This window comes from Cnephaeus nilssonii (genome assembly GCF_951640355.1).
Source record: "Cnephaeus nilssonii genome assembly, chromosome: 1".
In the NCBI taxonomy this organism is placed as follows: domain Eukaryota; kingdom Metazoa; phylum Chordata; class Mammalia; order Chiroptera; family Vespertilionidae; genus Cnephaeus; species Cnephaeus nilssonii.
In genome coordinates, this window is record NC_137072.1 from 17,796,061 (window position 1) to 17,810,274 (window position 14,214).

A 14,214-nucleotide genomic window follows, 5' to 3' on the forward strand; every position below is an offset into this window, starting at 1 on the left:
ACTTCATCTGTACACTGTATTGTGTGTTCACCACCCAAGTCAGGTTTCCACCATTTACTCCCTCTATACCTTCCTCCACCACCTTTGCCCTGTACATTGAAAACATATTTAGAGCACATCAGTGGAGTTATTAAGGAAATAATATCCATGTCCATGTCCACTGTTGTCCATGTCCATGAGTTTTTCCTCTTTCTTTTTGCTCAGTTCTTCTCCTTTCCCAGCAACTCCCTCCCCGCTCAGAGCTGTCAGCTTGCTCTCTAGCTATGAGTTCATCGCTATTTTGCTTGATAGTTAATTTTGTTCATTAGGTTCTACTTGAGTGAGATCATCTGATACTTGTCTTTCTCTGCTGGCTTACTTCCCTCAGCACAAAGCTCTCCAGGTCTATCCTTGCTTCATAGCCTGTTTGATCTGGTGCTTATTGGCCTTGACCTCCATAATGAGCACAAGTGTGTTGTTGACTTCTATTTTCTTCATGGCTGACTGGTAGTCAGGGGAAACTGTGTGTGTGTGTGTGTGTGTGTGTGTGTGTGTGTGTGTGTGGCTGTGGATGTCTTTCAGCACCACTTTCTTTGCCTTCAAAGCCTTTGCTTTAGCTTCGGCTTTGGGAGGGGAAGGTCTTCTTCACTTTTGGTGCGATCTTCGTGAAAAGGTTCCGCTTTTTAAAAAAATGCTTCTACCCATTTCAAATCATGGGACAAAGAATGAATGAGATTTATATCAAGAGATGGTATTTGGAATTCACTTAGGTGTGTCGCACTGTCTCTGTATAGACCATTGTAGAAAGTGCCACATACTAAAATTCTTCTAATATTTGAGGAGCACCTACTTTGTGTATGTTCAGGAGCAGGTGGGGTTAGAGAAGGTAGAACAAAGATGAAAAAGGTAGAGTCCCTGTCCTTTAGGGCACAGAAACAGTGCTCTATCTGCCTTGCCATTCCAACCCAGAAGAAACATCTTTGGATTTCTCTGTTTTTGAGATACTCTCTTTAAGTTGTTCCACCTTATATCCTTTCTGCTAGGCGGTCTCTGCTCCCTCCACTGCCATTTGCTCAGTGTACTCTTCTGTCCACTTTCCTTATTATGTTGACTCTCCCTGGATTTTCATGTGAAAAGATTGTATCTTGCTCTCTCTTTCGTTTTCTCCCTCCCTTCTTTTTTTCCTTCCTTTCTTTCACATAAAAGGAGCACCCTTTTCTTCTGCATCGGAGATTACTTTTCTTAGATCTCTGGCTCTTCTGAAATTATTTGTTTGTTCATGGGAAGAACCTGCGGTAGGCACCAGAAGACCTAGATCCTGGTTCTGGCTTTGTTCAACCAGACTGTGACCTCCGACAAGTCACCGGAAGTCCTTGTTATCTGTGAGAGCCAAGGGAGAGGAAGACACACCCCCTGCCAGGAGCTGCTGCTGGGCTGCTCCACGCATACCTTATCATTTGGATGTCAACTTCCACAGTCTCCTAGTATGTGAGAAGCCTAAGGAACATTTGCATGTGGTCTCAAACAGTAATCTAAGTCTTGGCTGAGCATTTAAAAAGGAAGATTTGTTTTATCAAGGGTTTCTTAAATGTCTGGCTATTTTAATGCCTAAAAAATGTCTATAAATGTCCTTTATCACTTGGAAAGTTAAAATAAGACAAATGCTACCACCACAGCACTCTTTAATAGGGAAGATTTGTTTAATAGGGAAGAAAGTTGGATATAAAATAAAAATTCACATTTTGCAAGAAAAACCATTTGAAGACATTTATAAGGGTTTTATTTTGAATTACCCACACATTTTTTATCCAATGGCTGATTTTTACTTTACGATATTAATAAAGTTGAAAATGTAGGTATTATATAATTGAATTAATTTTTGTCCTTTGTTATTCCCACAAATTATGTTTTAGAGCCCACATTAAAAAATCTCAAAAGCTTTCATCTTCAAGATATGAGCAACTGGAGATGAAAGTCATACACATAATTTTCAGCAAGAAGCCAGAGCATTATTACAGTTATTGTTTCTATTATGTGCTGTAAATAGTTTCCTGCATATAAAATGATTTTTGACTTTTAATTCTAAACCCACAGGTACTTATATAAGTGATACATGTAACAACTTATCCTCATACAGGAAATATATTAATAGCTCACTTTAGAAATGAGCTTTAGCTCAGTTACTAGCCAGAAAGCTGAGCTGCACTAATAGATAAGAAAGCTGGTCCTAGTATAAATAAGCATGTAAGGAAGTAGAGTGAATCTTCAGGGTTCTAGAACAATGCTTTGTAGTATCCTAACAGCCCTAAAGAGCAATGGCATCCGTTCCAATTCAAATCATGCCCAGGGGTGACTAATTAATGGTTTGTGTGCATTCCCCTTGATTTGAAACATAAACTTGTAGGGAATAAGGTTCATTTTTCTTTTGGTATGTTCATACTATAATGATTATACCATAGTGCAAAATTAAAACTAAGGACAAAACCGACCATTACAGCACTAACATGACTAACTTGAAGAGAATGTCAAGCTTGCTATCACACATTTTACTGTTGAGCTCTCTTTTACATGGAAGAAAACCTGAAAATGAAAAAACAACCTTGGTTACATAATTACCATGAAGATTCAGTGTGAGGGCTGTTGTAGAAAGATGCCTCCTGCATGGAAAATGGGATAACGTGTTTCCTGTTCTTTGAGCTGCTAACTAAAGGCTTTAAAAAAATAATATGGAAGTAAACAGTGTGCATCAATAGAACCCTACACAGATGTAATAGGAAATATGAATAATCTATTTGTGGAATGAACAAATTAAAAGAAAAACATATACTTTATGGTTGCCACTCATTTAGAAGAGTTTGAGTCTGGAATTTTAAAAGGTTATAACTATACTCTTCATCATCAGTTTGCAGGGATGGGGACCTAAGTTATCATCTAATATTCAAACTATTGTCTTCAGATGCAAATCATCCCTTTACATTTTATTAAATTCAATTTGTATAAAATTATTCTTCTAGTGCTAGAAAAGGGTGAAAATTTCAAATATAATGAAATATCAAACTCCAGAAATTTTTCAGGACCTATCAGTTTACACAGTAGGAAAATAATTCTACCATAGACCAGCTATCTTAGATATTCCAAATATCTAGATAATAAGAGGAAAAAAAGATACAAGTTCTGGATACTCTTGTTTGGGTGTTGAGATTCTAAGACATGCGATTTATGTCCACAGAAAAGCTGGTTATGAAAAGAAAGGAGGCATAGATGCCATCAAGCTAAAAGTGGGGTGCCAGATTTAAGACCTTCAAAAAGTAATACAAATGGTTAGTTGGAGGCAAGCATTCTAAGAAACATAAAACTATTCACCCAGCAAGCCATGGAATAATAGGTCACTGTCATAAACTCACTAAAAATGTTTTCCTGTAGTCTATTGATTATTGTTTTAATGGAAAGTAAAGGGAAAATGATACTCAAAATGCCTTTGTAACCAACTTTGTTGGAGTGTCCCAGTGTATAGTGCAGGTAAATTGAGCCTGGGAGAAATAAGGAAATGTTTTCAGGAAACCTGTATTTGTGTTCTAATGTAGGACTGTCAACAAAGAGAACATTTGCTGGTTTAAGCAGACCAGAAGTTGTTTCATCTGGGAAGGTGCTGCCTGAGGGTGCCTTTTGCTCAGATTGGTCAAATTTTTTGCATGTGCATGAAATTGAGAACAGCATGTCCTACTGATAAGCAGCAATGACTTTATTAAACGAAGGAGTTCTGTGTTAGACTGAACGTGTGATTATATTCTACCAAAAAAAAAAAATGTGACCATGACTTTAATTAATGACTTGGCTTACTACCTATTTCTCATTTATAGAAATTAGTGTAAGTGTGCTCTCTTTATCTGTGACAGCTAATCATACAGTTAACTATAGTTAACATTTCTCAGTTACTTTTTTTGCCCTCACAGGAAGTGACAGTGAAAGAAAAAAAAAAAAAAACTACACGTGCACCCACATATTAAAGTTAAGAGAATCCCTGATTAATCTTGTATGGAACAAATCACACATTCATCACACACTCAGCTGCCTGGTCCTTAAGATTATGAAGCAGGGGTTCTTGGGTCACTTCTCTAGGAAGTCACTTGAAAGAATTGGGAATGGCCTTAATTCCTCACTGGATCCTAGTTAAAATTTTAAATTGGGGACAATTTTGAGTTGTTTTGTCTAGAAAACTTCTCAGGTACATTTTTTTGAAGGGTAGAGGAGGGTAGAGGGGGGTAAATGGTAATGAATGGATACTTGACTTGGAGTGGTGAACACACAATACAGTGTACAGATTATGTGTTGTAGACTTGGTCACCCAAAACCTGTATAATTTGCTAACCAGTGTACCCCAATCCTATCTAATAAAGAAGGAATATGCTAATTGACCCTCACACCATTGCAAAGATGGCGGCGCCCACAGACAATAAGGCGGAAATATGCTAATTGACTGTCCTGCCCTCAAAGATGGCGGCACCCACAGCCAATAAGGAGGGAATATGCTAATTGACTGCCCCGCCCTCAAAGATGGCAGAGCCCACAGCCAATAGGAGGGAATATGCTAATTGACTGCCACACTCAAAGATAGCGGCATCCAGTCCCCTCAGCCCCACTGGGCAGCAGGCACACGGCAAGGCTGGGCCCACCCCAGGCGCCTTCCTCTGGAGTCCCCCAGTGCTCTCAGCCCCCCAGCCACCCAAGGCCGGCCTGAGGCACAGGCAAGCCTCGGCTATCGGCTGCCCAGCCACCCAGGGCCGCCCAAGGCTCAGGTAACCAGAGCCGGCCAAGGCTTGTGCTGCCGGCAGTGGCAGCAGCAGAGATGTGATGGGGGCATTGACTTCCCCAGATTGCTGGGTCACCTCCTGCCCCTGAGGGCTCCTGGACTGTGAGAGGGGGCAGGCCAGGCTGAGGGACCCCCCACTCTAGTGCATGAATTTTCATGCACCAGGCCTCTAGTTCATTCTATAAAAAGGAAAAAAAGTTATCTTATAGAATAGTCTCATTTGTAGCAAGCCCAAAGACAAAAAAAAAAAAAAAAATTAAGAGCATCAGAATCATGGATGGAATTCAAGACTATCAATAAAAGTGAATTATAAATTGTAACATTCTATAAAAGTGAAAAGCAAGTAATAATGAAAGATCTGTACATTGGTTTAAAGGCTAATTCCAATAAATCAGGTCCTAATCTTAACCTCCAAAAGAGAGTAACAAAAGTCTATCAACACAAGCTCTTAATAATCATATGGGAAATACATGGAGATAACTCTTGTCTCCTGAAGCAGGTAATCCCATTTTTTTTCTTTTTACTCATTTCAATCTCTGGTTAGAATGAATTCTGTGAACAGTGTGAAGCATTAAAGCAAGATGAACTTAATTTAATAAATATTTGTTGAGCACTTCCTATATGTCAGGGTCAAGGATAGAACTCTTTGGAGGATCTATCATTTAGGCCAGTAATTCTCAACATTGGAATACACTGGAAACCTTAAAAAACAGTGGTGCCTGGGTCTCAGCCCAAGAGATCTAATTTAATTGGTCTGGGACAGGGTCTGGTCCCTGGACTTTTACAAAATTCCCCAAGTGACTCTACTATGCAGCCAGGGTTTAGAACCATTGGTGTAGAGGATGGTGCAGAAAGAGTAAAGGAAGGACCATCAAAGAGGAAAACAGAAAGATGGTGTTAGTAATGCTAAAGGAGGGGTTTTCCAAAAATAGGAATCTGTCAATAGGGTGAAAATTACAGAAAGACTAATAATGTGCGGAGTAAAATGTTTCTGATACTATTTTTTTTTTTTTTTTTTTACAGAGAGGAAGAGAGAGGGATAGAGAATTAGAAACATCAATCAGCTGCCTCTTGCACACCCCCTACTGGGGATGTGCTCGCAACCAAGGTACACGCCCCTGACCGGAATCGAACCTGGGACCCTTGAGTCCGCAGGCTGACGCTCTATCCACTGAGCCAAACCAGTTTTGGCTGTTTCTGGTACTATTGACAGAGGAGATTAGGAAGGGCCATTCCGATTCAGTGGGGGTGGTCAAGCCAGATGCTATGGGTTCAATGTACCAGGTGGGGAAGAAATCGATACAATGCAGTAAGTATTGAATATGCTTTCAAAGAGCTCATCTGTGAAGGAAAGAGAGAGAGCGCCTGGAGATAAGAGCTGGGTAAACACAGATTAAAATGTATAAGTATGGTCTTTTTTTTTTCTTTGCTTAAGAAATGTTAAGATCTAAATATTTTCTTTTGTGACCGCTGTTTTCAAAATGCAATTTCAAAGTTAATGCTCAATAAGCCTAAATATTTTAAATCAAAAGAGGTTCAAGTACTTCTAATTTATCTCAAATTAAGTAAAAACTTCAGTTGTAATCAGTAAATACAACTTTCATATTATTTTAAAAGAGACAAATGACATACTGAAAATGACTATTTCTTTTAGACTTGATAAAATATTTAAAATAGTCTTAATACTACAGTTTTGCCAAATGCAATTCAAGTAAGTCTCTGATTATTCTCTAAGGAAGAATATTTTTGAAGCTGAATCATGAATTGCACATTGTACCCTGACAAAATTACTGTTTCATGGAATTTGCATCAAACCCATTATCTTGTGTTCTGTTGCCTAGTTACAGGAATTCTGAAGTTTAATGCATTTTAGATGGATAGTTAAATTTCAAACAGAATTTCATACAGAAAGAGAAACAGTTGGGTGCATCTATTTAAATTTCCAAAGGAAATGTCTTTGTTTGCAAGGGCTCAGGCTTGCTAAGTTTTGGAGAAGGGTGCACTCATTTTTGATGGAGGACATTCAACATCGAATATCATACTAGTTTTTTGGCTTGTATTTGTTTTTCCTATGGGAATGAAGTGAGAAAATATTTTCTTTGTCTTTATTAAATGTTGAAGGCTTTAAATCTATGATTTAGGTCATGCTTCATTAGTACAAGTATGCATATAACACACATGCATGCATCTTTATAGTATATTGACTTACCTGTTCCCATGCAAACACGTGTTGATTAAAATAATACTGAATTTGTTCATTTGCAATGTTAATGCAAAGCTGCTCAAAGGAATTTTTTTTGAAATTTTCAAAGCCAAATATATCCAGTATTCCAATGCTCAGTTCATCACTATTCCCACTGAAAATCAGAGACATTATTTTGACTTCTTATTTACTTTCTTAAGAGGTACTATAAATCAGGTTATCTCAGAGTATGTTTTTGTGATTTATCTAAAAACTTACCAGCATACACACTTAAGGTGAAAATATTAATTGAAAAGGTTTCCCTCCATAGAACTATAAAAGATAAATTAGGTAGCATCAATTTTAATATGAAAATGGTCAATATTTTTCTTGTACTACAGAAACCACTGATATACTATCTTTATTTTTAAACAAAAGAAACAATACTCCTATGGGTTTATGAGCACAAGATCACAGCCCTGAGCGAGTCATCATTCATAGGGAAAATATGGCTAGCATTCAGAACATAGCAAAAATATGTTCAATAAAAACCATACCAAAAATAACACAAATTCTGTGAAAGAGCATACTTAGTCTTTAATTTTAGGGCAACAATGAAAACATCTTGCTAAAAATATTTCAATTATTTTAAAGAATTCTTATGTATTGTAGGTTTATTCAATCTTAATTTTAAAATATGCAACAAATGATAACCCAAAGGTGTAAATATATATGGACTTATTTTATAATTAAATGTTTCAAAATACAATTAAATACTATTTTATAATTACACATTACAAATGCGTTTTTTCCTGCTCTTCCATAATGGCCATCTCTGCTCACAAAAGGTTAGATACTTGGTCAAAAGTCTGCTCCTCTCCCAAGAAATACATACATTTCCAAGTTATTTTCATGTGAATTTAAAAAGGAAAGAACAAACATTAGTCCTGTGTTCAACATTTACATAACCTAGGTTACTCTTAGTGTTGTGTGAGGCAGGGATTTGGAAATGCCAGCTAGCAACTGCATGCTGTGAACTGGGGGACAGACTCTCTATATTGGGAGGAATAGACTGCATTTAGAATGTAGACTTACAGAACATTTTGAATATGTGATGGGATGGACAAAATGAAAACTACTGAATATTTCTGAAAGTTCCTAGAAGTACAGTGAGTATACTTTTATGTGGTTTCTAGAGGCCCGGTGCATGAAATTCGTGCACTGAGTGGGGGGAGTGTCCCTCAGCCCAACCTGCACCCTCTCCAATCTGGGATATCTCTCTCATAATCCGGGACTGCTGGCTCCCAACCGCTCACCTGCCTGCCTGCCTGATTGCCCCTAACCACTTCTGCCTGCCAGCCTGATCACACCTTAACCACTCCCCTGCCAGCCTGATTGATGCCTAACTGCTCCCCTGCTGGCCCGATTGCCCCCAACTGCCCTCCCCTGCCGGTCCGGTCACCCCCAACTGCCCTCTCCAGCTGGTGTGGTCTCCCCCAACTGCCCTCCCCTGCCAGCCTGGTCACCCTAACTGCCCTCCTCTGCCTGCCTGGTTGCCCCTAACTGCCCACCCCTGCAGGCCTGGTTGCCCCCAACTGCCCTCCCCTGCCAGCCTGGTCCCCCACAACTGCCCTCCCCTGCAGGCCTGGTTGCCCCCAACTGCCCTTCCTTATAGGCCTGGTCCCCCCCAACTGCTCTTCTCTGCCGGCCTGGTTGCCCCTAACTGCCCTACCCTGCTGGACTGATCACCCACAACTGCCCTCCCCTGCTGGCCATCTGTGGTGGCCATATTGTGACCACATGGGGGCGGCCATCTTGTGCAATGGCATGACAGTCAATATGCATATTCCCTCTTTATTATATAGAATATGAGGCAAAATGTCTAGTTAAAATTGATACTGGTTTAGCCAAAATGATTATTCTTTTGCCATCTCTGTTCCACAGGATTTCACTGAGCTAAATAACTATCATGTATAATAATATATATTAGATCCAGTCAGATAGCACATGGTTTAGCAGGGAGGTAAAGAAGCAATTTGAAGATAATTTTGACTGGATAATATTATGGTGCAATGTGTATTTCAGTGGCAAAATAACAATAAATTGCACCCTGAAATGTATATAAAATGGTCTTTTATATTTAACTAGAGGCCCGATGCATGAAATTCGTGCAAGAGTAGGCCTTCTTTCCCCCGGGTGCCAGCCCAGGCATCCCTAAGGCACATGCCCGGGCTTCCCTCCAGCTGTCAGCAGGTACCTGGGACCCGGCTTCCCTCGCAGCCCTGGCTTCATCTGGAAGGTTGTTCAGTCTAATTAAGCATAATATGCTAATTAGACCAGGAGATCTCCCAGGTGATCTTCCGGACATCCTACTGGACAAAGCCATGGTGGCAGGGCCAAGGCAGAGGCAGTTAGGGTTGATCTAGCCAGGAGGGGAGGGCAGTTAGGGTTGATCAGGCCGGCACGGGAGGCAGTTGGGGGTGAACAGATTGGCGGGGAAAGTGCAGTTGGGGGTGAGCAGGCCGGCAGGCAGAGTGGTTAGGGGCAATCAGGCAGGCAGGCAGGTGAGCGGTTAGGAGCCAGCAGTCCCTGATTGCGAGAAGGATGTCCATCTGCCGGTTTGGGCAAGATCCTGTAGGATAGGGCCTAAACTGGCAGTCAGACATCTCCCGAGGGGTCCCAGATTGGAGAGGGTGCAGGCCAGGCTGAGGGACACCCCCCTCCTGTGCACGAATTTTGTGCACCGAGCCACTAGTTATAGATAAGCAAGTGTGAATGAAGTGATCTTAAGGCAGGTATCCATCTTCTTTATTCATTTTCAAATTTCTAAAGGTTGTACAATTTATGGCAGAACAAAACTTTAGATGTAAGTGAAAGATATCTATGCACAATCCCTGCACATAGAAAGCACACAATGATGGCTATGGTTACCTTTAGTTCTAAGATAAGGCACCAGGCAGGGTGTAGATATGATCACATAACATTGTTTATATCCTGAATGTACCATTTACTAGTTATTTAGAGCATTTCTGAACCAAATTTCATTGACAGTCATAACACTGACCTCTCCAGGATTATAGTGAAAGTTAAAATATGAAAAAAAAAGATTTTGTTTGCCTTCAAGATTTAATTCAGAACTTCAAAATAAAAACAAAAAACTGCTGAACTGACATTTTATACAAGTATAAAATGGCATGCACTTCACAGTATATGTGAAGTACACCTTCTAATTACACCTTCTAATTAAAAGATATAAATTAATAGTAAGATGTCATATTAAAAATTCACTTTCTGCCCTAGCTGGTTTGGCTCAGTGGATAGAGCGTCGGTCTGCAGTCAAGGGCACATGCCCGGATTATGGGCTCAATCCCCAGTGGAGGGTGTGTAGGAGGCAGCCAATCAATGATTCTCTCTCATCATTGATGTTTCTATCTCTCTCTCCCTCTCCCTTCATCTCTGAAATCAATAAAAATATATTTTAAAAAATTCACTCTCTATTACGTTTACTCATATTACTGGCACAATGAATTGGTACTAGTAGGAAATAAAGTATATCTATTGTAATATAATGTTAATAAATTAAATGATACTGACTAGAAACATTTCAAAAGGACTCTGATATAAATCAATAAATAACAACATAAATTTATATCACCTGACATTTCGGAAAAAATGTGTCCATAAAATTTTTTACCTTGGTGATGTATCATGCTTCAACAAGATGTTAATGCGATTAACTATCCAACTAAAGAGACGGCCATATAAAGTTTTAGCCATAGCATCTCTGACATCAGTAGCTTTTTCTACAGTGTTGGGTCGTATAATGGTTTCTCCTCTAGTGACCACACAGTGGGAGGTGAGGGCTTCTTGTAGCTCATCTGCCTGAATGCAAAGCAAAGAAGCAGCTAAAAAATAAACAGATGTGTGGTTAGAAGAAATTATGGCAATGAAGAAACTTTCCAGAGAAAGAAAATGTCTTAATTCATCCTTTTGATTTGATATGAAATATGCAAAGATTTTATAATCCTATGTAATAAAAGGCTAATATGCAAATAGACCGAATGGTGGAACAATCAAACAACTGGTCACTATGACGTGTGCTGACCACCAGGGGGTGTGTGTGGAACATGGCAGGCATTGGCTGCGGTGGGATGGTGGAACAGGTGAGTGGGGGCACCAGACCAAAGTGGGGCGCCAGTCGCTGTCATCGGGGCGAGCTTCTGATCGTTACTGAAAATTCTTCGCTCCCGTGCGCCTCGGTCCCGCCTGGCACTTGCAGCCGCAGCTGGTGCCCGGCGTGTGGGAGCGGTGGTGGCAGGAGTGGGGCTGCCGGCAGACAGGGGACCAGGGACCACAGCAGAAGGGGCTGGGCAGGGGCACAGAGGATGGACTGAGACCCCCCCACCCCCCCCTCGTGCCTACCGCAGCCTTGCAGACCACAGTTCCTTTCAAGGTGTGTGAATTCATGCACTCAGCCCCTACTGTAAAAATAAATTACTGTTCACTAATAATCCTATGTCTTTTCTTGATCATTTTTCTGTATTTCTTTTGACTGGTCAAATGTGAGTGGTTGTTTGTAAGATGTCAAACATAATTTCACTGAATTATGCTAAATAATTTTAAAACATTATTAATAGACTTGGTATAAATTTGAATACCACTATTATATAAAGATTTTCAAAAGGTAGAAATTAATTGGAAGGTTACCTAGACTCCAGGGCTATACCCAAACAAATGTATTTTATGTACCTTCTGCAATATACAACCCAAAGAACAAACACCTATCATGACATTCATATACCTTCTTTCATACTACCATTCAGTTACATATTTCAATTACTAAATATTTTTAAAACTTGATGCCAGAACAAACATTTATTATCACAGGTAGTTTAAAATTAATAATACTTAACATCAGTGAACAAAACTCAGTTTTTAAAAATAAACATCTTGCCCTGGCCAGGTGGTTCAGTTGGTTGGGGCGTCATCTCATACACCAAAAGGTTGCGGGTTTGATTCCTAGTCAGGGCACAAACCTAGGTTGCAGGTTCAATCTCAATTAGGAGGGGTGCACAGGAGGCAACAGGTGGGTGTTTCTGTCTCATATCTGTCTCTGGCTCTCTCTCTTTTTCACTTTCTCTCTCCCTTCTTCTTTCTCTAAAATCAATAAATATATCCTCAAGTGAAGATATATTTAAATAAATAAGTAAATAAACAAACAGATAAATAAATAAATAAATTGAAAATAACTCAAACTATTTCATGATAGATAGGCTAAGTTTTCAAATCATTTTTTCTTTTAAAATATTTTGAGCATAGTGAATTTACTTTGAGCATTTGGATCAAGGTATTCCTTCGTTTTGTGGCAAAAATTACTGGCCCTTATTTAAACAAAATATTTTTTTTCATATTAACATTCTACATTTCTTTCCTTCTAGGCATTTTATTGCCATTATTCTGCATGTACATTTTATCTTACTGTAGTATCTTAAGCATTTTTTATTTTGTTGAATATTGCTTCTAATTATAATTTAGCCATCCTTGCATCCCTGGGATAAATCCTACTTGGTCATGGTGTATGATCTTTCTGATGTACTGCTGGATTTGATTTGCTAGAATTTTGTTGAGGATTTTGGCATCTATGTTCATGAGGGATATTGGCCTGTAATTCTCTTTCATTGTGTTATCTTTATCTGGTTTTGGTATTAGGGTGATGCTGGATTCATAGAAGAAGCTTGGAAGTGTTCCTTCCTCTTGAATTTTCTGGAATAGTCTGAGGAGGATAGGTTTTAGTTCTTCCTTGAATGTTTGGTAAAGCTCCCCCATGAAGCCGTCTGGCCCTGGGCTTTTGTTTGCTGGAAGCTTTTTGATGACTGCTTCAATTTCTTCCATAGTTATCAGCCTATTGAGATTTTTAGAATCTTCCTGAATAAGTTTTGCAAGGTTGTATTTTTCTAGGAATGTGTCCATTTCCTCCAGGTTGTCTATTTTGTTAGAATAGAATTGTTCATAGTATTTTTTTAATAATCCTTTGTATTTCTGTGGGGTCTGTTGTTATTTCACCTCTTTCATTTCTGATTTTATTTGGGTCCTCTCTCTTTGCTTCTTGGTGAGCCTGGCTAGAGATTCATCAATCTTGTTTATCCTTTCGAAGAACCAGCTCTTGGTTTGTTGATCTTTTGTATTGTTTTTTGGTCTCATTTCTGCTCTGATCTTTACTATTTCCTTTCTTCTGCTCACTGTGGGCTTTTCTTGTTGCTCTCTTTCTAATTCTTTGAGTTGTTGAGTTAGATGATTTATTACCATTTTTTCTTGTTTTTTGAGGTAGGCTTGTAGAGCTATAAACTTCCCTCTCAGGACTGCTTTCATTATGTCCCATAGGATTTGCAATGTTGTGTTTTTATTGTCATTAGTCTCCAGGATGTTTTTAATTTCTTCTTTGATCTCATTGATAACCCAATCATTGTTTAGTAGCATGCTATTCAGCTTCTAAGTGTTTGAATTTTTTGGAATGTTTTTATTGTAGTTTATTTCTAATATTATGCCATTGTGGTCTGAGAAAATGCTTGATATGATTTCAATCTTTTTGAATTTGGGGAGACTTTGCTTATGACCCAATATGTGGTCTATTTTTGAAAATGTCCCATGTGCACTTGAGAAGAATGTATAGTCCGTGGCTTTGGGGTGAAATGCTCTGAAGATGTCAATTAGGTCCATCTGATCTAGTGTGTCATTTAGAATTGCTGTTTCTTTGCTGATTTTTTGTCTAGAGGATTTATCCAGTGATGTCAGTGGTGTATTAAAGTCCCCTACTGTGATTGTATTGATGTCAATCTCTCCCTTGATATCTTCTAGGAGATTTTTTATGTATTTGGGTGCTCCTGCATTGGGTGCATATATGTTTACCAGAGTTATATCTTCTTGTTGAGTTGCACCCTTTAGTATTATGTAGTGGCCTTCCTTATCTCTTATTATGGCCTTAACTTTGAGTTCTATTTTATCAGCAATAAGTATCGCAACCCCAGCTTTTTTCTCATTTCCATTTGCCTGAAAAATGTTTTTCCATCCCTTCACTCTCAGTCTGTGCGAATCCTTTGCTCTGAGGTGGGTCTCTTGCAGACGGCAAATATATGGGTCATGTTTTCTTATCCATTCAGCTACACTGTCTTTTGATTGGTGCATTTAATCCATTTACGTTTAATGTTATGATTGACAAGTACATGTTTGTTGTCATATTTTTCCT

At 39.1% G+C, this 14,214-nt stretch overlaps 1 protein-coding gene across 1 annotated transcript in view; it reads right to left on the reverse strand.

Annotated features, from left to right (window-relative positions):
- MYO3A (myosin IIIA) overlaps positions 1-14,214 on the reverse strand; it is a gene marked incomplete at both ends in the record, with an annotated part of 210,068 nt that overhangs the window by 74,269 nt on the left and 121,585 nt on the right. The window contains 2 exons of the mRNA XM_079797460.1: positions 6,999-7,146; positions 10,666-10,876. Coding sequence (XP_079653586.1) covers positions 6,999-7,146; positions 10,666-10,876 — 359 coding nt within the window. The remainder of the gene's footprint in view (positions 1-6,998; positions 7,147-10,665; positions 10,877-14,214) is intronic.